Source organism: Anneissia japonica, unplaced genomic scaffold, assembly GCF_011630105.1.
Source record: "Anneissia japonica isolate Jap-2015-1 unplaced genomic scaffold, ASM1163010v1 scaffold284860_len1800451_cov186, whole genome shotgun sequence".
In the NCBI taxonomy this organism is placed as follows: domain Eukaryota; kingdom Metazoa; phylum Echinodermata; class Crinoidea; order Comatulida; family Comatulidae; genus Anneissia; species Anneissia japonica.
Genome location: NW_022706010.1, coordinates 900,313 through 928,189, shown reverse-complemented (window position 1 = coordinate 928,189; position 27,877 = coordinate 900,313). Strand labels below are relative to the sequence as shown.

General features: G+C 35.3%; 2 protein-coding genes and 1 non-coding gene across 8 annotated transcripts in view; 2 read left to right on the top strand and 1 right to left on the bottom strand.

Annotated features, from left to right (window-relative positions):
• LOC117105999 (SAP domain-containing ribonucleoprotein-like) overlaps nucleotides 1-1,242 on the bottom strand; it is a 7,724-nt gene extending 6,482 nt beyond the window's left edge. Inside the window, exon 1 of the mRNA XM_033247308.1 lies at nucleotides 1,083-1,242. Within this exon, the coding sequence (XP_033103199.1) occupies nucleotides 1,083-1,112 (30 nt within the window). The 5' untranslated portion in view covers nucleotides 1,113-1,242. The remainder of the gene's footprint in view (nucleotides 1-1,082) is intronic.
• The window catches only part of LOC117105997 (ankyrin and armadillo repeat-containing protein-like), a 34,540-nt gene extending 6,779 nt beyond the window's left edge, over nucleotides 1-27,761 (top strand). Inside the window, exons 1-22 of one of the 6 annotated variants that reach the window (XM_033247301.1) lie at nucleotides 3,190-3,267; nucleotides 6,864-7,446; nucleotides 8,571-8,788; nucleotides 9,363-9,579; nucleotides 12,555-12,831; nucleotides 13,829-14,012; nucleotides 14,614-14,836; nucleotides 15,368-15,385; nucleotides 16,121-16,168; nucleotides 17,762-17,963; nucleotides 18,056-18,264; nucleotides 18,519-18,623; nucleotides 19,289-19,705; nucleotides 20,196-20,437; nucleotides 21,049-21,199; nucleotides 22,034-22,195; nucleotides 22,633-22,862; nucleotides 23,802-23,960; nucleotides 24,869-24,986; nucleotides 25,524-25,830; nucleotides 26,916-26,968; nucleotides 27,303-27,761. In XM_033247301.1, the coding sequence (XP_033103192.1) occupies nucleotides 3,226-3,267; nucleotides 6,864-7,446; nucleotides 8,571-8,788; nucleotides 9,363-9,579; nucleotides 12,555-12,831; nucleotides 13,829-14,012; nucleotides 14,614-14,836; nucleotides 15,368-15,385; nucleotides 16,121-16,168; nucleotides 17,762-17,963; nucleotides 18,056-18,264; nucleotides 18,519-18,623; nucleotides 19,289-19,705; nucleotides 20,196-20,437; nucleotides 21,049-21,199; nucleotides 22,034-22,195; nucleotides 22,633-22,862; nucleotides 23,802-23,960; nucleotides 24,869-24,986; nucleotides 25,524-25,830; nucleotides 26,916-26,968; nucleotides 27,303-27,538 (4,401 nt within the window). In that variant the 5' untranslated portion in view covers nucleotides 3,190-3,225 and the 3' untranslated portion in view covers nucleotides 27,539-27,761. The other 5 variants (XM_033247303.1, XM_033247305.1, XM_033247304.1 and 2 more) reach the window with 5 other exon arrangements.
• On the top strand, nucleotides 4,953-5,035 carry Trnal-uaa. Its single transcript has one exon. It is a non-coding gene; the product is annotated as a tRNA-Leu (tRNA).
• Nucleotides 27,762-27,877: the final 116 nt, after the last annotated feature.

Genomic DNA, 27,877 nt, shown 5'->3' with positions numbered 1-27,877 from the left:
ACACTATATTAATAATGACATCATACCAATTTTCTCCACTATTCACCATTCGTCTATAGTTCAAAACCCACTGTTTTTTAAAACATGTGGAAAGATTAACAATGACTAAGTTAGTAAGATAAATCATAATTTTTATGAATGTAGGTATGTTTAATTGTAAATTCTTAACATAAAAATCAATTAAACACGACTTTCTATACGTAAGGCTATAGGCTTCTCCCCCGGAACCCACCAGGGCTTTTCCCCTGGCTCCCAGGCAAAGCTTGAGCCTCGCCGAATGCAAATTGTTAGCTCAAAATAGGAAATTTTAATGTAATTCATACATAACTCGCACAGGCTGTTGTTTGCACAAGTGGATCTTTTTCCGCTCGAAATAGTATCCGCTCTAAGTAAATTCTGCTCGAACTGGCATTCGCTCAAAGTGGCATCTGCTCGAATTGAATTACAATAGTGACTTGTTGTGTTTTATCCCAGATATTTTTGTTTTGTGTCTTTGATATGTAAAATCTGAATAAAAAGACAAAACACTGGCTTGCAAGTCGCCCATCACTCATCATAGAGATCCCAACAAAACAGAACTGCAAAACTAACTGAAAAGTGGAGCCAAAAACTATAGGTAGGCCTAGCCTAGCCTAGGCCCCGACGCTACTAGGCTACCCTAACCAAGGCCTATATACTTAATCTAGCTTAGGCTAGCCTACCTAAGTACTAGCCTAGTAGGCCTAGCTTAGAATAGTAGCTAGCTAGGCAAGGGCCTAAATATCATGTTTATTTTAAAAATAAATTAGTAAACTACTACCTACAGTGATCAATCTCCACCTCACGAGTCACGTTGAGACTGCTAGGTTCCATTTTCGAAGCCTATCAATCACAATATCAAGATATCAAGAAAAGGTCTAGGCCTAGGCCCTAGATTAGGTTTTCCAAGAAAATCCTGCACCGCCACCGTCTACCCTTGCTGACGTGGTACGACACGAAGATAACCAAACCAAGTCAGCAATGCCTGGCCTAGAATCCTAGGCCTGTCTAAAAAGTAGCAACAATTCAAATTTATTTTGACTTTATATATGAGAGAAACATACCTTCATCTTACCAACTGCTTCTAAATCCATTATAAATTTTAAACTCAAGACAAAGATAAATGTATCTCAGTATTAAAACACGACTCTTTTCCGTGGCTACCCTTTGCCGTCGTCGGAGAACTTTCAGAATAGATAGACGCGCGGTGGCCACTTTTTCGGATTTTCCCTGAAGTTGAAATCGTGTTTTTTATGTTACATCGCGTCACCTGATTATAAAACCCTTTGACTGATGTAACGCAGTCTGTATGTACACATGTGGTAGGCCTATCAGCACCGTATTTATTCGAAAAAAACGCCCCTGGGATTATTATTGAGAAGGGTTTTTGTGGGCGTGTTGTTTCTTGAGAAGGGTTTTTGTGGGCGTGTTTATTATTATTATTATTATTATTATTATTATTATTATTATTATTATTATTATTATTATTATTATTATTATTATTATTATTATTATTATTATTATTATTATTATTTATTGAGAAGGGTTTTTGTGGGCGTGTTGTTTATTATTATTATTATTATTATTATTATTATTATTATTATTATTATTATTATTGTTGTTGTGGTGATGATACAAACACAAACAATATGGTGGCTAAACGAATATTAAATGTAAATATTATTATTATTATTATTATTATTATTGTTATTATTGTTGCTGTTGTTGTTGTTGTGATGATGATGAAAAGTTAACACAAACAATATGGTGGCTAAACGAATATTAAATGTAAATATTATTATTATTATTATTATTATTATTATTATTATTATTATTATTATTATTATTATTATTATTATTATTATTATTATTATTATATATGGCTATCACTATTTAAACCATCGTCACTACAATAGTTCCAGGGAATTTCTATATACAGTTCATTTGTTTACATGTAATGCTGGTTATCATTTTTATTGGCATGGGATGGTAACCTGTGAATTAGGAGCCTGTCGGGTTTGTCCCTTAAACTGCGGGAGAACGGTTACACCTTGCTTATTGTTAACCACTTTACTTGTTTTCAGATTTACTGTTCACAGCTTCTACACAGCCGACATAATAGCTAATCCTCTATTATGGGAAGACAATTAGTCATGATCTATGGACACTCCTAGCTCTCTACTTCAATCAAGCACTATCCACACCTTCTTTGTTTCAAAATGGGAAACAATAGATCACCGACGATCACCAACTCTATTTAAGACCAACATAAGTCATCTTTTATCATTTTCCTGATGACGGTCAGAGCAATCTTACCGAAACGTCGAGACAACCAACCAATGGTTTTTACCTTAATAAAAACCATATTCTGTTATTTTTACACATGGTGTACCGAAAGTTTGTTATATGTTAATTATTATTATTATTATTATTATTATTATTATTATTATTATTATTATTATTATTATTATTATTATTATTATTATTATTATTATTATTATTATTATTATTATTATTATTATTATTATTAATATTATTATCATTATTAATTTTATTCAGGCGCACAAACCATGCGCCAAGGATTGTTAATAGCGAATATACTGTATCACTGTCTCCTACTTGTTGGCGACAATCCCCATTCACAAGACAATATATACACACACGATGCTTTACACAAACTATGAGGCTTTGGGAGTGCAGTTGTTTTAGCCATGTGAAAAGAAATCCTGCAACACTGACAGGAATTGAACCCAGGGCCCTAGGATTAGACAAGCAGCACCACCAAGCTATTCAACCACTCAGCAGTATTCAACTCATAATGGAGGCGTTTATTTTTTTTTCGGTAAAAATGGATATGTATACGGTTACTCAAATAAATGCCCCTAATTTCACTGTAAATGTGTTAATAAAAAGTGTAGCTGCTTTCACTTTTAAGATAAATCTTGTATACAATTTATTTAGAGAATAAATTATACAATTTAGTCTTAAAAATGCTGTTGTCATTTTTTATATTGTAGGCTAGATGTTGAAATACAATACACAAATCTCATAAAGACTTATTGACCCCAACCAAGTTGGGAAAATGTAATTCTATTTGAGTAGAAAATTAAGAGACTGTCGAGAATGGTGTTACTTCCATCCTTCCATTAAATTATTTCTACTGTCATTTAGTGTAGGACGTCGTCACTCGAGTGAAAAAAAAACGGCATGGGCGTTTATTCGAGGGAAGCGTATATTCGAATAAATACAGTAATTTATATTTTCATTTACAGACTATTTAATCAACAGATAATGAATTTTAATGATTCATTAAAGTAAATCAGCGAAACGAATTATTGGAATCTAATAACAATTTTCAATTGATACTTTTAAGAACCCTGTTCTTTTCCAAAGTGTGACGTGCACGAACCAACACGAGACCAACGCTTTAGTTGTCTTAAATTAAATGTAATTTCCAGTCGTTAATCAACATCATATTTTATAGCCACCCTGTTTTATGCTGTGAGGCTAGTGTGTGCCACTAAACCTATTATTCTTCAAATCGCGACTATTAAGGCCCAGCCTACAGCACCACGGGAACTGCTAATAATCAGATATTCATTTAAAGGATTTGTTTGGCGATTTACCTCCTTAGTCTCACTAGAAAACTTAAAATTTTCATCAGTTAGAACATTGATTTATGATAAAATGATAAACAGTAAACCATTGTCTGTTGTTGCTGGGCGGAGGCCACCTTAAAAGATTCAGGTATTTTTTTAAAAAGAAAAATAGAGTATTACGATATTTTTAATTTAACATTATTTTAGCTGTCATTAACTTTACATTAGTTTACATCGCGTAACGCAAAAGAAAAGTTGGGTGCATTAGCTTTAAAATATGGTGGAAATAAATAATTTATAAAGAACATAATGATGATTGATAGTAAGTAATTTATTCGGAAGCTACACTTTTTTTTAACAGTGTCACACTTCAAAAAGTGAAGGTGCGTCCAAAAGAAAAAATATTACACAGTAAAAGGACTTACAAAATAATACTTAATGACCAAGCAAAATGCATAGATAGAAGAATATACAGTTAAGGAACTTAAAATAATGCTTAACAAATAGAAGCCAAAAAAGAACGACCAACGAAACTGAATGCAAAATGGCAAACAACAACTAATTTCATCAAGGGCAAAAAATAAATAAATAAATAAATAAATAAATAATAATAATAATAATAATAATAATAATAATAATAATAATAATAATAATAATAATAATAATTTTAACAATTCCAAGAAATAGATAATCTTTGAATTAGCAATGTGGAAAATTGAAATTATAAAAGAGCAATATTATAATTTACACATTTTTAAAGCAATATCTTCTTTTTCATGCTTTTTGTGTAGTCTATTATAGACAGTATTTATCAAAGAAACCATTATGAAGAATTTTCACAAGTCAGATATGTGTTGCCAATAATAAATATGAATTTTATGTTAATAATATGTTATTTAGAAAATTTATTGCATGTGATATCAAGGCCATGAAGTTTTAAAGAATTTTTCAATATTTGGTACTCCTCAAGCCTAATATCTTTGTATGCTCAGCTTCACAATCAAACAGAAAATGAACCTATCTTCAATATGATCAAGTGAGCACAAAGTGCTTTACCATCAATAGTACTCGATGCCCATTTAGAATACATGTTCGACCATCTAATGGTAAAGTGTTGGACCTTCATTGAAAATTTTTAAGTAGCAGCGTAAAAGTTTATATTGTCAAGAAGATATTCTTCCAAGGGAGGGGGTGTGTTTATACAATTAGCGTATTCAGCAAGTGAGGATTTGATTTGGCCTAGTACTCTTCCAATTTTAATTAACCGCTAAGGCGTGCACACATTTGTATTTGAATGACCATTTCGCTAAGTTTTCTTTTTAAAATGTAACCATCACCCGGGTGGCCGAGTGGTTAAGGCGTTGGACTTAAGTTCCAATGGACGTATGTCCGCATGGGTTCGAACCCCATCCCTGGTAATTTTTTTACCCCTGAAAACGCACTGGATGCCCAATGAAATAAACCAATTGAAATTCAATTTGATATTTAAATTTCCTAATTTATATAGTCTATATAAGTTATTAATTTAGAGTAAAACATTAAATTTAAAAACAAATAGATTTGATTAGACTTATAGATTAGACAAATAGATTTATAAAGACGTTAAATGTGGTCAAGTGATGAATAACTTAAATAGACATTTATAAACATAAATCAATCCATGTACTGTAGTTTTGTATTACGTCGATTATTTAGTCTTCTGCCTCAGCTTTCTGAGCAAGCAATTTTCCTTTTTAGCGCCCTCATTTAAACCCATTTATATCAATTGACCAATCACAAGGTTTGTTTCCAAAATAAGACTTTTGTTTACAATCACCCGGACTCCTACAAACATGTCAATCACCAGTCGGTAAGAAACTTTGATATCCACGGCTTTTATGTCGTTTCTATTCGATGTATTTGCATTGGAAAGTATTAAAAAGTAGTTGGCTGTTTTCTCGTGCATAATTCAAGACAATGTACAGTACTAACTTTCTAGTTATAACAACATAATGAATGCTTTGTTAGTGCTGCTCTAGTCTAGGCCCTTCCTGATGCTAGTGCTAGATAGAGGCATACTACGTTGTAAGGAAGTAGTCTAGCGTAGCCAGACCATACACACCTACACAAGTGCAATACAGTGACCCGCCTGGCCTGGTCAGATTACAGCCTGCCTGGAGGTAGGCCTCCTTTTTTTTGTAATTTAATGACGGACTGTATCACTGACGACACAAGGAGGACAGCTTATCCCTAGTTTATTATTTATTATTATTGGTCAGTAGTAGTAGGCCTAGTAGTAGTATAGTGGCGTCTAGTAGAGAGTCTTCAAATGTAGTGAGTGGTTGGGGGTGGATGGTGGGAGGTGGGGCTCGATAATTAAGTGAGGGGGAACTAGGTCGCAAAATAAGGTGATATGTGGTGATTTATAACTTTGAGTGTGATTTTTTTGATTGGACATTTTCAGTGGGTGGGGAGGGGAACACCTGGGGAGAGGGAGGGGATGGGAGCACGCCCTTGGTAAGCTGCTGTTAATGCTGCGTGGGGGATATGGGAAACCAGTCAACTCACCCCTTAGCAAAGTTGCCCCTTATCAAAGTAAAAACGTTTCTCTTTAAACTTTCTAGTTCTGCAGAACTACTGTAAAAAGTCATTTGTTTGTTAGGGGAGAAACTTGATAGAGGTGAAGTTTTATAGAGGGGTAATTTGATAGAGGGGTGAATTTGTAAAGGGAAAGGGGGTGGCGAGTTTGTTAGGGTAGACTTTTAGAGGGACTTTGTGTAACATTGGATTAATGATGAAATGTAAAAATGGTTCAGATTGGTAAAATAACAGTGAGGTTGAATATGTAGTCAGCCTCCGGCTTTCACTGCAGCCTTGATTCGGATAGTGTAACATCAGGTTAGTCCAGATATTAAAAGTAAATAAGACCAAAAAAAAAATTCTTGTGTGTAGGCCACGTTTTGGGAAAATCCCAAAAATTGGTAGGTCAGTAAGAAATGTTTTTTCTTTACTTTTTTTAAAAATAATTAATTATATATTGATGAAAAATTATTAAGATCAAAGACTGAAGTTCTGTAGTCTTATTGGCCTACATAAACAGATTGAATAATTTGCATTGTATAACACTTGTTTATGATATTAGCAAAGGGAGGGAAAAATTATGCTTTAATTAATTAATTTATTTCCACTTTGTATCTACAGTACAGTTCCTAAGCCTATTTATTTATATTTGATATCATTATAAATAAAATTTCTACTATTTTTCAGTTTTATATCACAATGTCTGCAGGAGTAGATGACCCGGCATTAGTCGCAAATGCGACAGCCAATCGCCTGGCTGCACAGGTCTTTGAAAAGTATGAGAGATTTGAAGCCCAAGAACTTCTTGCACATACATCCTATCATTGGCTGCTTTCAGCCGAAGAACACAGGCTTCAAGTCGACACACCGCAAGGCCTTGTGTTGTCGATGCAGCCATTCTCACAGAATAACTGCGTATTTGCTGTCCCGGTCGATGCCACTGCTGAGCCTTGGGATTTCCGTGAGATACATCAGATCGTACGCGAGTTGGTGATTGGAATCTACGGATTGAATCAGGTTCCAAGCATTTGTCTTGAAGCGAACTTTGACCAAGGAACAGCTTGCCATATCCCGCCAGCCTATAATGACACTCGCATCGGGCAGCTGTTTATAAACGTTGACTACATGATGAAAGCTTTGTGGCATGGCTCATTCTTTCCTAAGGATAAAAGGTACAAGTTTGCTGAGCGATGGCGCTCTAACTTAGATGTCAATTCACAAGGTGTGCCGGAAACAAAGAAGACAATACTTAATGAGTTTTTATTGGCAGGTAAGCAGGACTATTATTACTACTTCAGTCCATGAATTTCAGGTCGGCAATCGGTAATTGACGACCATATTGCCAAGCCAGAGTTGCTATAGGACAGCAATTTTTTGCCAACCTAGGCCAAAATTTCTTTGCTTCAAAAACTGCTAGGAAAGTAAAAACTTTGACTGAAACAGGCTATACCAGACACTAAATTTCATGTACGTCGTCAAACCAAGGAAATTGGTTGTTCGTAAAACAGATTTGTTTGTACAATAATTGTTTTTAATAGGCATACAGTACGTACGATGTGTGTACAATTGTCTAGTCTTTCACGCCTAGCTAGCCCTAGTTTTTTCGTATGCTAGGTAGGAATGATGATAGCTATCAAGGGCTGTGTAGATCGTAATACTTATCTAAATCTATTATTTGTCTTTATTTTACAGTACTAGTGTTCGTATGGATTTGATTAGTTTCGTTTGAGATGTTAAAGTTAGAATTGCATACTTTACAGAATACAAAAATCTGTATTTTCTAAAGACGAATTTTGTTTACAAACTTGTGCCTAGTATTGTATTGAATGTGAGCCACTCGCATTAACTGAAAATGAAATAAAAGATTTTTTTTTTTTCGTTTTGTTGGCCATATATTTGTTTGGTAACTACTGGATGGGAGTGGTTCTCTGAGACATTGTTATAGTATTAAATTAAGTTTACTGTACTTAAAGACCAGACCCTCCCATCCAGTGTGTATTTGACTGGCAATACAGATTAAGAATCAAATATAAATTTACAATAATTCACCATAAACATACTAAAAACTTACTCTACTTACTTTTCTAAATAATATCACATTTTCTATTTTTTTTTTTATATCATTTTAAAAAAATAATTCGTAGTGCAGTTACATTACATACAACTATCATTTCTGAGAGTAAATTTTGAGTTTTTCTATTATAATTTTTTTGTATTTTGTATCAATATTACATATTAAATTCAAATACATTTTAATATTTTTTTGTGGGGGGTTTTTAGAGGCTCCTCAATGCTAATGAGCATCTGCATTAAATATTTAATTTCAAAAATAAATAAATTAAAAACATGCATCTTAGTTTGAACATAAAGGTTTAAACTGAATTTATTATGCAGGTATGTTGGACATTACCAAGGATCCAGACTTTACTGGTATCTATGACAACATGAAGCTGTTTCCAATGAGCATACATGATGCAAACATGGACAAAAAGCTCTTTATGAGCTATGTGAATGATATGTCCGTGCAGATGATACTGAGACACCAGAACGTCTACCAGCATCACAACATGTTCCTCTACGATGGAACTCATAATGTAACAAGTGTTATCAAGGTAATAGTGATATGTTTGCAAAGTGCATGCTATATCATCTCTATGCACCTAAAAACTAAAGCTCAATTGCAAAAAATAAGGAAGAATAAAATGTGGCAAAGACAAGCCAAACCTGTCACCCGTCGCAAAAATCGGTTTTGAGTTATTAATACAGGGTTAAAGATTAAAATAAGAGCTATAAAATGGTAAAAAAATCGTTCAAATCCGACATTGCCTTCTGAAGTTACAAGCATTTAAGCATACAGCTGTTTGAAGAACAATATATGAGAAATCAGCCTTCAAAGTTTATAATTTCAGGCATTTCTAATGCAGAAACTATCATAAAATCATTAAAAAGTGTTGTTTTAACATTGAAATTGGGAAAAATAACAGCACAGCATGAAGTATAGATACATAAACCTTAGTTTAGTGAAATAAAATAGATTAAAAAAAATTTTACATTCTAGCATGTTTTTGCTATTTTCTCTGAAACACAATTTGCGACGAGTGATTGGTTTTAAAATGTCAATAAAAATGACCTCTTCCACATTTTATATGACACATATTAATGTTATTTATATTTCTAAATAATTAGTTGGATGAAAAAAGAATTGATCGTGACACATATGAGCGACTGCAAACAAGATTGCAAGCTCACTTGGATGTTATCGAGAACAACATGCAGAACAAAGCTGAAATTCGCAGACAGTTGCAGCTCCTCCATTTTGTTTGCTTCATGACTTCGTTCCTAATCGCAATGAGACGGCGCAACAAAGTACCAGACATCCACAGGCTTCTGCCACCATTGCTAGGTAAGGAGCTCCCAGTTTGCATCCAAAGATTTAAGTATTCTTAATGAAGTTCTATGATTTATAGTAAATTACATGGCTTCAAGGATGTTATTGAATAACATATTTATTCAAATAATGCCCCGCTTTGAATAAACACCCCCTAGAGCAAGGGTGGGCATAAAAAACCCGCCGGAGGGCTGAAGTGAATTTTTGATTTAACACCGAGGGCCACACCCAAACTTTGATGTTTCCAATGAGCTTCCAAAAATCTCCAAGCAATGCTTTTACACCACTTCATTCTCAGTTTTAATGTTACGTTTTACATATGATGGTGTCAGGTCGTAAAAAACAAGGTGTTTTCTAGCCAATGTTGCGTAGCGGGCTGCACACATAGGAATTTTAATTCATTTTCGTAGGCCACCAAAAAAATTGCTGTCCAGCCGCATGTGGCCGGTGTGCTGCACTTTGCCCACCTGTGCCCCAGAGCCTCATTTGAAATAAACGCCTCCCTCGAATAAAGCCCTGAGGTGTTTATTTATTTTTGCATAAATGCCCTCTAAATTACTTTAAACAAATCTGATGAAAGCAACATCATTTGCAACATGTTCTATTAATGTTCTACTCCAGTAAAATCCCTGGTTGGGATCAATAAGTCTTCATGATCATGCAGTCAATAACACATTTTGACTTTAATTATGTGTTGTAGTTCCACATTTGCAGTAAAAATAGGGGCATTTATTTGAGTATATACGAATCAATTTTACACCATTAAAATAAACGGCCTATCAAAAACACTTTTCAAATAATAAACACCCCGGGTCGTTTATTCGCATAAATATGGTAATACAATGTAATGGTCAAATCTTGTATAAAGCTGAACACACCAAGGAGGTAGGTTGTTCCCCAGTCATTGGATAGGCCTACTGTAAGTTCATCCATATATCATGTCCTATCTCCTCTGCTTTTGGATATTTACTTAGCACCACACCAATTTGATTCCATTACTCACTTCTACTGTACCAAGTACACATAACTAATGTTAGACTAATGCAACTCTTACAATTATGGTTTCATCCCATCAGCACATAGTTTAATGGTCTAAAGCACAACGTTTCTTAAATTATAAAATTTTTCCCTTGACCCCTTTGGTTCGGACTCCCTGAGAACTTTTTGGACCCTGATGGAAGATTTCTGAACCCACTGCTGCATCCAGCCTTCTTCTTCTTCACAACTTTCTTCCAAAATACATTACTGGTGCATTGAATAATGATTGTTTACCTTACTAATACTATCCGTTGTTGAATTAGCTTGCATAATGTGTGGCAACCATGGTATTTCTAGTTGTGGTTTGTCCATTAATTACAAATGTTTTTGATATGATGGTGGCCTTGCATGCATTTGTGTTTGGCTAGATCAATATTTTGAGGCGTTGAGTATTATTAATTCTTTATTAACTGTTTGGATTTATGAGATAAAAAATTTAATGAGTTTTAATCAAATATATTGATTGTAATTATAGAGTATGAAGAAATATTATTTTCATATTCTTAGCATAGATTTGAATACAATTGATGGTTCCAAATTTTAAATAACATCTGTATTAGACCACAATGTTCTTAAGCTCTTGTCCACACTATCAAATTATATATGACTAATAAATGTGTTATGCCCATATTTGGGTGTAATATGACAACATCCTGCCCATGTATGGGCACATCAAACAAAATTTTGTCACATAAAATTTGTTATAAGTCAATCGAGACATCATGACTGTAACTCCCAATGTTATTTGCCTATTCCCCAGCATCCACTAATTTTTCTATTAGTGGACGCTTGGCTTGATTTTTTTTAGGTGTGCAAAAAAAATTCCTCATTTTTTCGTCACTGTGAATACATCGCGCACCGCGATAAAAATTGAATTGTAATTGAAAATTACTTTCATAAAACAAGCTTAATTAGAACGCGAAGAAAGTTACCTCAAATTCAATATTAAGTATGAACAATTAAGGAATTCATTGAATCAATGGACCCTCATAAACACAACAAAATGAACGTTTATTAGGAATATTCTAGACCTATTTTAAAGACTCAAGGAACAAACGTAGATGCAGGCCTACAGCCAGGCCATGGCCGCCCGGGCCTCCTCCTACTACTACTAGGCCGTAGCTTAGCCTAGTTATGAAATCATCGCAGATTTTACCTGTCTGCATGCACCGACCAAAAAGGACGCCAGTGAATGTATTCTCTCTCAAATGCTGAAATGTTGATTTCTTTGACAAAAGTCTATCAAAATAGCATTGCAAACAAGTTCTTTCTAACACAATAGTTATTCATCGTATCCGTACTTTACTGCTGATGTGTAGTTAATTAAACGCGTACTACAGGAGCGAAAATCACCATACGCACAGCTAAATGTAAATACGCACACGTATACTGATGATCATATCACTATAGCAACTTGATAACTGCTACAACAGTTGGTTATAAAAAACTAAAAATAAAAGACGGCGATTGACTTATAAAGCAATTAGTTGAGCATGCATCGTACAATAAATGGAAAATTATACTTAGGTTAGATTTAATGCATTCAAAAATTTCTTTCAAGTGTTAAATCTAACCTTCCTATAATAATTTTTCTATAGTGTACTATGCGGAGTTCTACTAAATTTGCTTAATAGTGTGGTCAAAGCACTGGATTGTTTAATCCCTGTTCATATTCGATGTTTCTTTTTTTTAGTAGTGCTGCTCTTCATTGGTGCTCAATGATAAATGTTTATGTTTGTAGAGAGTTTTTTAAAGATTGTGTAAAATTTGCTTTTAAAGCAATTTTCGGGCCTGTTTTATATGTGCATTTTATTTTGATATTGTGATTTGCCTAGAAGTTAATAAACTTACTGAAATGTAATTAATGATACAGTATATTGTAGGGAGCAATTAACTGTTTAAATTGAATATTTGAACTTAAGTTTTAATTAGTTTTTTTTTTTTTTCTGCAGCTGACGACTGCAAGACAGAACGTGAACTCCCTCCCCTGATGATTGGACCAGATTTTAAATGTAAAAACTTTGATTTTGGAAAGGAATATTTTCATTTACACGGAGGCATCCAGATGGACATTGAGACGGATGAAATCCGAAAGCCCAGCGAGGAGTTTGTTGAATCTTACGAGGAGATTGAACTGGAAACCATGCAGCACTTGGCAGACGTAACAGACCCAGACACACCGTACCATGAGCACCACAACTTACCGATCAAAACAATCAATGGGAAATCGTAAGTATATTAATCGTTAATCATTAAATGCAGTTCATATGTCTATGCTGTACTTTCACTTTCTTAGTTGTTTTATGTTAGTAAAATAATAAAGTAATGCAAATTAATATTTTTTAGACATTAATAAATCAGTTGCACTTAATCAAACAGTGTAATTCTAGACGTACCATGTACACCAGATTGGAAAAAAGGGTGATTTGAGGAAAAATTGTAATGTATGTTGAGTTGATTATGCAATTAAAATCAAAAGACGCTTCCCTGTCAAATTATGTTAGTTGTGCACGATAAAGTATTCCTCTTGAAAAAAATTAGTCTTTGCTGTGCCTGATGGTCGTACTAGGGATATTGTTGACAGTAGGGCAGTTGAGAAAAATGATAAGGAAATATACATGGCAATAGATAAGGAAACATACAAGGTAATGTCCAAGTTGAAACAGGCTATGTGCAGCAATGGCTCCAGAAATTTGCTAACAACAGAGTCCAATTCAATGGAACTAGAATCTCAGTTAGGGTCCCGGAATAGAAACTCCTGGTAAGGTTCACTGGGAGAGTTGTTACAGCTTAATATGGCCAAGGATGGCACAAGTTGTACTTTTAGACCTCAATAATAAGGATTGGCAATCAAAATATTTGGATAGCAAATTATTATTTTTGATCCGACAACATCATTGAGGCTTGCAAATTCCCCCCTGCCCACCACTGACGCCATAACTGGCTATTTGGGAATGGGCTAGATGGAAAAAATCAGATGACATGTTGCATGTGGGCAGCAAGTCATTAGTAATGATCCAGGTAGCACATAAGTGGCAATAGATCAGGTATCATAGAACCAAGTGGCAGCATGTCATGTTACAATGAGCTGGAATCAGTAAGTTACATTAAAAGTAAAACCAACAAAATAAAAATAGAAAGTAAATACCTTTAATAATAATATTATTTTTTAAAAATATTATTACTTGAAGCTAGAGTAGATATTTTTGTATCTTATTATTTTCAGATATTACATTTTTGCAATGGATTTTGAAACCTATTATCCAGTAGCTCCACCACAACCTTTGTGGCTTCATGCAGTTTATGACCGGATCAAAGACATGAAGCCAAGGCGTCTCCCTCTTACTGATGTTCACCTACACGAACAATTCAAGAAGAAATATGGCTTAAAACAGGCAATAAAATTCAAGGTACACAAAACCCTCTATTTTAGTATAATAGAGTATACATTTTTGGATAATATTTTAAATTTTTACTTGCATTTTATATAATTATCTGTACTGTATTGAATTGTCATACATTTTACTTTATTAAATAGGGCCTCTGGACATCATCTGACCTTCTTGGCTTAGTTGGAAGGCTCATCCTTTTTAGATATGGTTTAAATAAACATTGATTTACTGTATTTATTTGAATAAATGCCCCATATTGAATGAAGGCCCCCCCCCCACCGAATAATCGCCCCAATGCATTTATTTTTTCTTGAATAAATTCCCCCTAAATGACTGTAAACCAAACTTATAGAAGAAACATCATTTTCAACACATTCTATTAATGTTCTACTATATAATAGAATTGCATTTTTTCAAACCTGGTTGGGATCAATAAGTTTTTATTGATCATACATTAATACATTTTTACAGTAATTCTGCATAGTTGTTCCACATTTGCAGCAGTGAAATTTTGCATTCAAAAAACTAATTGCCCCAACTCATCAAAAGTCCTTTTCAACAATAAATGCCTGGGGGAGTTTATTCAAATAAATACTATATATATATTTCTCTATTATAGAATATCCAGGAAGGCTTAAAAATATGTGCAATACGCGGACTAGTTGCCGCGTTTCAAACCCTTGCCCGTAAGGTAGCAGCTTCGAGGCTTGGCAAGCAGGATGAATTTGGACTATCATTACTCCACTATGCTGCCCTCAATAATCGACCCCAGATAATCCAGCTGCTTCTGATTCAAGGTCAAGATATAAATGTTCGCCGTAATTATAACATTACTTCCGTCGGTAAGTAGATTTTCATCAACAGAAAAATGTAATAATGAAATTGATTGCTGGTTATTATATAAGACTGCTATAATTTGCTCTGGATATCCTTGGTACATGTGCCTTGCCTAATAAGTCAATTCCTGTTTTTAACATTAATCATTAGGCTCACCTTTCATGAAGCTAATGTGAAAGAATGAGTAGGCTATTAGAAATATATTTGCTATATTCAGCAATTACAGATACTATAAACCAACAAATCCAACTAACAAAAATTTTATTTAAAATACTTTAGTATTACGGTAATACTTTTATTAATTTCATTAATACTTTTGTTAATTTTTTAATGTATTTTTTTTGTTAATTTTTAAATGTATTTGGAATTGTTGATTCCTGTTGTTCCATTAGTTATAAACATGGTAATGGAGCGTATGATACTGCCTCTAAATTTCAAAATGCTACATGGCCGTTAAATACTTGTTTTTAATATTATTGATTCAAAATTTTTTAAAATTTCTTTTGTTTCTTTTGTTTTTATTTTTTTGGCTGCAGGTGATGATATTTGTGGTGGTAAGTTTTTCACGCTATGCTTCAAACACGTTGTTGTGAATTTTGCACAAATTAAATATATTTATCTAATATTCTGTACACCCTACCTTTTTCTGAACATAAAACAGTGGCGGACCCATGTTGTAGTGAAAGGCCACCCATGCTCCCAGCAGCAGCAAAAAGATTCTTTTAATCATACCTGAAATGTCTGAAACTCTGTAGCTTCCTGGACCCAATGTAGGGAAGGGAGAGCCCCTTCTAAAGCCATCTCCCTCAGACCATGAACCTCGATTGGCACTTTGCACCCCCTGGTAGAAACATCCTGGGTTCGCCTATGTAAAACTAATATCTTTAACCTTACTATACTCAACAAAACATTTAACATGGGAATAATGTTAGTCAACAAATTTGTGAATTGTAAACTTTAAAAAAAAAAAAAATTTTGTGTTTGTTCCTTTCAGTGTGAATGCATTAAGACAATCAATGCAATTTGTTTTCGCTATAATAATAACATTGTTATTTAATTAAATATAAATATTAATTTCTTATTTCCATGTTGTCCAGCATCGTGAATACCAACAAAAGATGAATTAATATTGAATTTTATTGCTTAGGTGTACAGGTATATTGTTCAATATTCCATGGAAAAGAATTGAACAAAGGAGGTCTCCCGATTTTAATGACCCTTTCTGTATTACACAAAATGTTTGAAATGTTCTGTAAGTTATGTTCAGTTGGCAATGTTTTCTTTTGAAGGAGATGATATTGATAATGATAATGATAATGATGACTTGAAACAGAGTGGTAATTTTATATTTTCTTTCATATGTCAAATATGGAATATTCATTGCATTCATCACTTTAGCGATTTTAGCACATTCATCAACATTGAGAACGCTTTGTTTGCTTGTATTCCCCTCCCCCACCCCCTTTCCCTTTCAGCTATAATAAGATTTAATCTCACATCTTCGCAAATGTCCCTGTGCATGCACTCAGGCATTAGTGTAGCATACTGTAAGTCTTAAGTCTGTACTTCCAGTGGCGTATCTTTGGTGTAGTTAGAAATCTCCTCAACCTTATTTTTGAAGCTATCTCCCACTTACTTAATCATCGAGCGCACCCCCACCCCCCTTCACCTTCGTGCCTCCCCATATAAAGATTCCTAGGTATACCACTGTGTACTTCAGCACCTATTGATTGCAACATACTTTCTGCCATATGTCTGTAGACTAACTAGGTTCATCAGAGAATCTATGATGTCATTATTTATGATTTGTTTCACTAGAAAACAAATTCCTTTTTTTGAAAAACTAGTTGCTGTGGCATAGATCAATGTCATTCTTTCCCTTCCCTCACCCTCCCAATAAATAATCAGCACCACCACCACTGGAAATTTTTTTGAACAAGAGATACTTTGCAACTGTAAGCCAATAAAAACTCACACGACCCTGTGCAATTGCACAAGTTTTGTTTAATTATATAAGTTTTATAATATAACAAGATCTTTGTGTGAATTCCTTTCTTTTACATTTCATTTACAGTTATTTTAATGCTTTGATTTGTTATTGATTCAATTTGATATACTTCAGTGCAGTAGTTTTCAACATTTTCAACCCTTATGCTTTTATTTTGTTTCTTTCACATTTATTGTTTTTCATTTCAGTCATTGTTTGTTAGCTGATACTGTTATACCAGAATCAAATGAATGGATGAATGAATATATAAACGAATAAAGAATAAATTAATAAACAAATAAACAAATAATTAAGAAGTTAACAAGTAATTGAATAAATAAATAAAATGGGTAAATAAATAACAAAAATGCAACTATGCTCTTGAATATTATGGATAAGAAATTTCTATAATTCTATAGTAGTATGATTTTAATCCTGTTCCATAGTACTGTGTTATAGTTTCTAGTCCTGTAACTTCCCAGTATTGGGGCGTATTTCTACTAAGAAATGCAGACAAATCTGTACCATGTACAATTTCACTAGCTGCAACTGTATGTAATTTAGTCTCATCAAAAATCATCTATTTTTATTATGAATGATGTGCTTGAAAACTTCATCGAGGCACAGATATATAATTATGCATCTAAAATATGTTGTGTTTATATTAATCATGTATCATTAAAATTTAAATGAAGTTGAATACCTTGGTGGTTAAGATGCTTGCCTTCCCATCCCAGGTTCCTGGGTTCAATATCTGTCGCAGGATTTTTTCTCATGAATAAAACAACTCAACTCAGTAAGCCTCATAATGGGATTGCCACTTAGTAAAGTGATTAAAGTTTGGTATTGGCATATCCTTGGCCCTGAGCTTAAAAATTAAATAAATTTAAATATGCATATATAATTTGTCATTAACCAATATCTATTTATATTGAATTTTTAGGCCCTACTCCCTTACACTTAGCCTCAAGATGCGGAGCACTTGAAGCCGCCTTATGTTTGATTTGTAACCATGCGGACACAACCATGGGGGATCCAGATGGTTGGGCTGCCATACATCATGCGGCCTTCTTTGACCATGCCACAATAATGAGACTTATTATTCGCAAATTTGAAGATCAAACAGAATTACAAACTTACGATAAGTACGTGCAGATGAATTTTATATAAAAATAAACTTAAAACTATTTTTCTTGTACATATAATGTGAGTAAATGCAAATTTTTCAACTTTTCAGACTACGTCAAACGCCACTGCTGTTGGCAGCAAGCAGTGGTGCCCTTGAGTCTGTGAAGATTCTTATTCAGTTGGGAGCTAATATCAAACGGCGTGACACCGAAGGAAACAACATGGTACAACTGGCGGCTTTGCGATTCCACACCAATGTCCTGGAGCACTTCATCAACTGGAACCATCCAGATGCACCTGTTTGGAAGACACTAGTGGGTAAGAACATATTTTGAGTACTGTATTGTGTGTCAGTGGTTGGCTCAGTGATTGCGATTTGGGGTCATACTCCTGTGGTTTATGGTTTGAGCATCTCACTCTGCTTTTTGCTTGTCCTTGGTCGAGGCACATTACCTATTGTTGTCTCCACCCTGGAGTTTCGGTGAATATGTAGTAGGTGTGAACAGAAGTGTGCGGATTACTACCTGCTGTTGCAGTTTATCATTGGTTACAAAATACAATTATTAATTTAGGAATGTTGACATCAAACGACTTTGTGAAGATGGACAGTGCTGTGCGATCACTTGAAGTTCTCACAACATCTTGCAATACATACGGCAAGTCCATTCTTGAAGCAGGTAAAGGCAATAGTTTAAATCCATCATCCATTTGAATTAGTTCTTTTAAAGTCATTTTTATATCTTAAGTTTTTACTTTTGTGCAAGCGGTTTTTCAACCTAGAGGTTGGTTTTTCAATGCCGCACTGTGCATTTTGCTTGTGTTCCTTGAGCAAAGCACTTTATCTGCCTTGCTCCTCTCCACCTAGGAGTACAAATGGTTACCTGGTGGGTTTGCCTGCTACTGCGCCAATATGGGTGCAACACTCAAGCATGAGGACCCAATAACCAGGAAAAACAAAGCGCTTTGTAACCTAAAGGAAATGTGCTATATATATATACTGTCTCTTATACACATCTAGGTGTAGTAAAAGTAAATTTATTCGCTAAATGGTTTTGAATTTAGTCGTTAAGAAGACTCATGTAAAATGGATGAGGGAAGTTGTGGAACATTATTGCAAGCGTGCCACAATCTATGGCCATAACAACGGCACTGATTCAAGTCCATCCTCGTTCATGGTTTTGTTGATAGGACCAAGTCTTCCCCAATATAAACTCAAAAATAGTGTTGGCATCTGTCTCAAGTGCACTTAAAAGGACTAGTACATAAAACAGATTATTTGGAGAATTATAATTAAATTGGCAGAATAAAATTATTATTATGGTTATTGCTTGATATTTTGCAGATGGCATTCCAGCTCTTGTAAACCTGCTGAGGTTAAATTCTGATGAGATGCAGTCATTAGCTGGTGCTGTTCTCTGCAACATCTCCCATCTGGAAGATATCCGCAGAGCAATTGCGGGAGCCGATGCTATTCCTATCCTGGTGAAACTACTTGGCTCCCCATTGGACGATATTCAGTCAAGGAGTGCCATTCTTCTTTCGGATCTTGCCAGTGTTGATGAAAACCAATCAAAAGTAAGTGAAGACAATGGAATTCCAGCTATCATTAAACTGTTTGATGCGGATCTTGAGGATGTGTTAGTGGAGGCGGTTAATTGTGTACGTGTTCTGTGCACACAACACACCACCAATCAAACACTTGTCGCGCAGAATGGTGGAATTGACCCCTTGGTTGAATTTCTTCAAGTGACAAATTCAAGTAAGTTAAATACTGTATTTAAAATCATCAATCAAAAAACTTTCTAATAAGTAACTACTTTAAAGAATGTCAATGGTTATGAGAACAGCTCAATTCTTATGACATCTTCTACTCTTTTTGTCTTAGTCCTATTTTCATGCGAGGCGCGTGGCCGAGCAATAAGGCAAGGGCGCCGCTAACAACAGCCATTAACATTGGTGCTGGTTCAAGACGCTCCTCGCCCAGGATAAGGACTTAAAATGGAGGTCCAATGTACACATCTGACTCGTGTGCACTTTGATCAAACCATTGCATCTGTCGGAAGAGTATGGGGTTACCCCTGTTGTGGAATGCACCTCTTCACGGTGGCCAGGTAGTCACAGACCACCCATATGCAATTCAGCACAATGAAGCTGCAAGTTGTGTGTTATTCTACTAACATTATCCTTCATATTTCTCTGCTCTACTGTCAACAAGTTCTGCAACGCAAAGATGATCTTTAACCTTTCAGATATTCTCCAAGCAGCAGCAGCGGCAGCCTTGGCTGCTTTGACAGCCAGTCACTATGACAACCAAAACCTAGCTGTTAGCAAGGGTGTCGTGGAGCCTCTGGTAAAACTCGTGAAATGCAGAAATGTGACTGTCCAAGTGAAGGCTGCAGCAGCTCTTGAGTCCCTGGCACTGAACAATTCCAACAGTCAGGCAGCCATTTTGAAACTAAATGCTCAAACTGCATTGATTAGGCTACTGAAGGTAGAGTGCAATATTAGTTTCTTGATCTTTTATATGAAATCCTCTCCTGGGCCATTGCGATTGTATGAACTCATTCCTCCAACTTTTGCAATATGAAAATACATTAGATCAATCACCATTAACCATTCTACTCCCCAAAGGGTCTCATTTTTGCTGCTAATCTACACATACTGTACATGTAGTCCATAGCAGGGTGTGGACCAGAACACATCAAATATCAGGAGTTCTTTAAAGTGCAACAGATTTTGTGTCCACTAAACCTGTATATCAGTCCATAGACTTATACAAGAAGACTTGTTCCAACACCTGAACCATGAGTGAGGAGGGTCTCAGGGGCGGATCCAAAGATGGGGAAATTTTTGTTTTTTAGACAACTCCGAGGAGTTTTGGGCAATCAATAATTTCTTGTCCTTTCTTTTTTTTCACTTCCTAGATTGTGGAGGGCTGGGGCCGGATTGGCCACCCCCTAAATCTGCCCCTGGGTCTCAAACCAATGCCGAATGTAAGCCTCTGGGTAATGGCACCCCAGCAGCAACCACTCAGCCCCTCAACTTGCTGGCTTGCCTATTTTAATATATATTTATAGTAGTAATATTATCGTTCCTCTGTAGATATGGGCACTGGATGTAAAGGAGCAGGCAGCATGTACCTTGTGGGCTTTGGCTGGTCACACAACACCTCAACAGAGAATGATAGCAGAGTGCATAGGTATCAGTGGAATTATCGATCTCATTGTCAAGTCTGAAAAGCTCCAGTATGTTGGTAAGTAAACTTTAGAACATATGACATTGTATATTGCTTTGCTTTCCTCTCTTTCTCCTTCACAAAATAAATTCAGATGGATGTCTGATTAGATATGTGAACTTTGACTCGCTAGAAGCAGATCATAATGTGTAAAATTTTAGAAGACAGAAATATTATATACAATATTTATTCGAGTAAACGCTCTGGAAGAAGTGTTTATTCGAGGGAGGCATTTATTCGAGTTATTTATTTTTTTCTAAAATGGATACGTATACTCAAATAAACTCCCCTTAATTTCAGTGTAAACTGCAACACATACTTACCATCAAAATGTGTTATTGAGTGATCATAAGACTTCTTGATCCAAACCACAATTCTACTGGAGTAGAAATGTGTTGAGAATGATGTTGCTTTTATTAAATTATGATGTTGCTTCCATTGAATTTGTTTACAGTCATATGGTGGGTTGGGGGTGTTTATTTGAGGAAGGTGAATTATTCCAAAAAAGGCTCTAGAGGGGGTGTTTATTTATGAGGGCGTTTATTCAAAGCGGGTGTTTAATAAATAAGGTATTTAATAAGAATGTCCAGAAAACTCGCATTTCATGACCGCTGAAGCTCGGTTTCCATACGATCGCCACACAGTCGCTACAGCATTTTCACTGTGACAATCCTTGCACTGCGTAGCTCCCTGATTTAACTGACCAATCAGCATCGCCAAATGAGTCGGAGATAGTGTGTAGCAATTTTTAGGAAACCAGGCTTAACTGTTGAATATAACTATACACCATCAAATGATGATTCTTGATAATGGATTCCTATGTTAATAAGCCTATTGCTGAATTTCTTTCAGGTTGTATGGCCATGATTGCTTTAACGAGAGCTAGCATTGCTCATCAGCTGAAATTCAAGAAGGAAGAAGGAATCCTTCCACTAGTACGCATTCTGCGCTCATCAAAGACTTCTGAACGAGTACTGCTGACGGTTATTAGAGCGCTGGGGACACTTTGTATTGGTTTGTGCTCTTGATGTTATTGAAAAAGTAAAATAATATGCAGAAACAGAGACAAACACACACTCAACTTTATTCATATAATCATGCCAACCACTTTAATACACATTCATATCCATGTGCATTAGAAAAGATTAGTATAAACAGAGACAAGGGGACCTAAACTTTGCATTGCTGTGGGAAATAATAACAATGGGTTGACCAGTTGCAAGTTTATAGGAGTTTATAGCAGAGTTTGTTGCATTTTACATGATAACGAATAGCTACCTATCGTCATTGCCTGATGAAGTTCTGTTGTAACAGTATGAAGCATAATATCTGTCTATATTGCAATCACAACCAAAGCTGAATTAGTACAATATTTACATCAAAAACCTACTGCAAAAACAGAATTATTTAGCTGTTGTTAAGTTCTTCAATTTACTTATATTGCTTTAAAGGTGTTGCTCACTGCAATAATAAAGTCACACAAGCTAAAATAGCGGAGGAACACACTATACAGACACTTGTGCAACTACTGAGGGCATCCCATAATGACATGATCAAGGTTGAGATTGCTATTACACTCGGATACATCATCTTGGGCAACAAGGAAAATGAAGCCTTGTTAAAGGAAGAGCCAGCATTCAATATTCGTCTGTTACTACAACTACAAATGTCAAAAGATCAGGTTAGTATAGACTTGTGTTTTACTAGTACAGTATAGGACATTTTTGGGCCCACAAGTCGAGTGATGACTTGAACGCTTAAAATACCGCCTTTTCTTGTTAATTTTATGTGATTTAATGTTTTTTGCATACTGAGTCCAGTAGGAGATCAGCAGTCTTTTACTGAAGAGGAAATCTAGTAGAAAGAAAAATTCAAAAAGGAAAAAACTAATTTTAGTTCTGGCTAACTGTGAAATTTTGACATAACACTAGTGGTTATGTCAAAGCAGTTCGCTGAGAGATGTTGTTCCTGCTTCTTGTGCTGAATTCTACAGTTTAAACCTGACTAGCGTCGGGTTTTAATTGGGGTCTGATCGCTTGGCTAGGCAGGTTAAGGACAATGATTGTATACATGTGTCGCTGCACTGAGGCTGCCGCGGGTCCCAGCCAAATTACCGATTCGAGTTTGAATGTGGAGCAATAAAGAATTATTATTATTACAAATTATATTATAAATTATAAATTATATTATAAATAGGTATGCTGCAGTCACAGAGCAGTGCTGCCACTGTTTGAGTGTTGGATAGTACACCAGGAGAGAGGTTTTCAGAACAGTGTACTTTGTTCTTTACTATGCATAGGGGCCTGGTGTACACAGAACCAGCATTAGTACACTATAACCTGTATTTCACTGGGACAGCAGCTCAATGGAAATGAGCCAGTAACATCAGGGTCTTCGTGGTTCAGTGAGCACATACATAGTGGGGTTACTAGCAAGACCAAATGCATTATGCTGTACAGGGAGACAATACTCCTTAACTGATAAAAATGTGATATTTGGTATTATATAATGAGTGTAAATAACTTTTTGCCATTGTTCCCTTTACTAGAATACAGTAATAATAACACTAAATTTTATTTGATATCAAAACTCCAAGCCACTCTTTTTTCTTTATGTATAGGTGGTGTGCCTCAAAGCTGGGACAGCACTATCAACATTTGCATTCAACAACACTAATCAACAGTTATGTATTAGAAGTGCCGGCGGTATTCACATGGCGACCATCCGGAGGTTTTTGGATTCGCCCAATGAGGTCTTTCAGTCTTATGCTGCCTTTCAGGTACTTTTAACTATACCAAAATTGTGGTATTTATTCAAAGATCTTAAATTTATTGGATATCTCTGTAGCTTTTTTCCAAGCATTAATTTACTATCAGGGTTTGTACGCATCCTTAAATTCCCTGAATGTCCTGGAAAAACAAATTGGAAAGTCCTGGAAATTTAAGGTTGTCCTTGAATGTCCTGGAAATTTGACCATTTACCATTAATTGCAGTGCTACAAGTTGCCTAGTAACAGTAAATTGAATGAGAAACGTTCCCACAAGTAGGTTCCCACAATACTCTTGAGAGAATCAGGTCAAGTCTTTGTACGCCGCCAATTCAGGAATGTTATCAAAGACAGAAAGAATGTCATTGCTGAAAATGGCCGACTGGCTGGTCCAGACAAACTTGTGCGATTCAGTGAATGGAGTTGTTCGCCTATGTTTTAGTAAATTCGGTACTTTTTTTTTCAAATCTTGTATATTAATTATGTTTGCATTTAATTTTCATTTAGACATAGATAATCATAATCATTAACTTTCTTGACATCTACTATGGGGTTATTTGCTTTCTGTCGTGTTTTGTAAACAGTACTGAAATACTAAACTTTCAATCAGTTGAACAGGTCTTGTCGCACATGCTCAGCCCGGTGAATTCGCTTTGGGTAACTCATCACTCTCCAGACGTGCACACTTGTTCAGCACGAATGGACAAGTGTCTTGTTTTACTACAGTATTTATATTCTTCATACAAACTGGAACTCATGATGTTTCGTTTTCCTAATCTGTAGACTCTTAGGCAATCATACATAATCTAAAACCATCTATACTCCGGTTTTGGGAGTATTCCAGACAAACTGCATTTTTATAGGAAATTAGTGAAGTTATGATTATGAAATAATTTTTTCTTGACATATTTTCATTCTAGATTGTCGTATTAGCAAGGGTGATTGTAGATGAAGACCAGGTGACCCTGTCAGCCCTTGGTGTCACATCTCTCGTCAGATTGTTAGCTTCAGAAGATGATAATACCAATATCCTTGCAGGTACAGTAGTACATTACTAATTATAATTAAATTTAAATAATTAATTTGAAAACCAACATAGGTATTTCACCATTGCTATTTAAAATTAAAAATTCAAAATGAGACTTAGGTTAGGGGTCAGCTCAAGGCTGAATTTGAAAATTTTTTTCTTGGTAAATTGTTAACCAATTTATGATTAAGGTATCAATTTAATTAATTACAGATTAACCAACATATTTATTTGACAGAGAATCCACACGACCTCAGTTCCACCATGGATGGGGCTGAGGGTGAAAATTGTGAGAATATGGAACTCTTAATTTAGCTGCCTGGTTGTACTCTCATAACTTAAAAATCTTAACAGTAATTCATATCAACAATACAATACAACAGTTATTTTTCTTAATACGTACCTATTGGGGTGCAATCGCACGATCTGCATTCCCCTACATCTGCCCCAGTTTAGGTCGGTTGGACTTGATCAACACAAACTTTTTTTTTTGCTTCATATTTGATTGTTATCAATACTTACACACTTTAACTTTATACCATTTTTAGGAAGTCTTCTTGCTAGCCTAGCGCATACAAGAGCAGGAATCACGGATGCAATGATTACCTCTGGCGCGGTGGATGTCCTCATTGGTCACCTTCATTCTGCCAACATAGAAGTGCGGTCGGCTGTAGCCGTTGCCCTTGGCTATCTGACATTTAACCGCAAAGCTACTCGCATTCTTCTGGTTGCTTGTCGCAATCGACCAGGATTATTTGAGCAGTTGATGAACAATCTAGCGCCTGATGGAAAGATATCTACTGATTTCACGGATGAATTTAGAATTGCAAAAACTGTTGGTCTTCCCGCATTCAGGTTTGTTTCCAAATTCAATACAGTTCGCCCTCGAATTCAAGACCAATTCGGGACCTGAAAATTTGGGGTGGTCTCAGGATTTAGTTTCAAATTAGAGGGTTAGCTTTGTATTAAAAGATTGACGGTTGTTATTTGGGTCTTTAAAAATGTGGTCTTGAATTAGAGGGGTTTCAAATTGGAGGGTGAAGTTACTTTTATATTTAAACTTTGCTAATACCCTATTCAGTGTACATATTTGTTGCTATTAGTGTTACTGATTTGTCAAAGCTCACCTGTATTAAGTACAGTAATACTCCATATCAATAATAATATAGTCATTTCCTAACAGGTCAGTTTTCAATGAAATTATGCATTGTTCTTTTGCAAGGTTTGAATAAATTACTGCACTGTATAAGGAAGTAGTAGCACTGAGTATGCATTTTTAGCGCTGTGCAGTTGGTTGATTCAGAGGAATTTACTTTACACCAATTCATGTCACACCATCTTTGAAAGTTGGCAATTGGCTCGTAGAGCTTTTTCAACCTAGTGGTTAACAGTTTAAATCCTACACTTAATATACACATTTTGTTCTTGGGTATAGTGCATCTGGTGTAAGTGTATAATGGTTATATTTTTCAATAAACAGGGTTGTGCTTAAGGTTTTCTAAAGACAGCACTTAACAAACCTGTTAGTGTCGATCATACTTAAAAAATGATCAATCAGAACAGAGCAAGGAATTTGCTTGTCCAACAAACATACATGTTGTCCTACAAACGCATAACAGACCTGTAGTGTCGATCATACTTAAAAAAATGATCAATCAGAACAGAGCAAGGAATGTGCTTGTCCGACTAACATACATGTTGTCCTACAAACGCATATGTGTTTACTTACGTTTATGCTGCTGTTTTTGTGAGACCTTAATAACAATATCCAGGGGGACGTGTTGCTTAGCGGAATGGTCCATTTACAAATGTTGTAATTGTTATAGCAACAGAATCCATAATAATGTGGCATGTGATTGAGCTACAACAACTGTAAAAAAATATAAATCTTTCTTTTGCAATTAACAGTTTTTAATGAATAATAATTTTTATTATTATAGTTTGGAAATCCATGGCGGTCCACCGGCTGTGCCACCACCAAGACCACGAACAGGTTTGTGTCATTTTCTTAATTACAATTTATGTATTTAATTGGTAAAATCTTTAAAGTGAATGAGTATGAAGAAAAATCTCAAATCTAAGTAAACATTAAATCCTAGGCATTTTCTACAATGCCAAGATGTCTTATGCTGCAGTGTGTTGTGTTGTGTTTTGTGTTGGTTGCCACAATGCTTAAATTATGATGATTTTTTTTTTATACAATTTTGGCATTCTAAAGGAGAGTCATAACATTCTCATAAATCCATCACTGGTTATTTGTGGTTTTTCCACTTGAGGAAAATTCCTTTCACAACACTGTCTTAATATTTCCAGTTTTTCTTTTACAGGTAAACTTGCAAGACCACAGACAACTATGAGTTTGGTACAAAAGACAAGTAGGAGGAAGATTAATCCAAGGTCGGCATCAGCACCTGCTCTAGGCCGCAAACAAACCAATGGGAAAGCTGGCAATCAACGGAGGATGCCTGACTCAACCAGCATTGAGATCATTGTTCCGCTCAAGGATGAAAGGGCTAAAAAGGCAGGTGATACAAAAGTGGTGAAAGCAAGGCCTGACTTGTGATGGACTGTTCCAGTGAGTGCCCCTACCCCCCCCACGATATTACTGCTAATGTCCCGCAGAATGACAATGTAAACGTACATAAAAATGTGCGTTTTGCGACAACAGGTGTGTGTTGAACCAGGGCCCAAGGTTATGTAAAGATTTCCATGGTCTAGTGCTCACACAGTGGCTACCACCAGTTTAGCCAACTGAGTTAAGCTACTCTCTTTGTGGCAATACATCCTTAAATGTGTATATATATATATATATATATGTATATATATATATATATATATATATATAAAATATATAAATTCAGCAATGTGAAATTTGGCATATCAGTTCAGCTGAGATATCTTA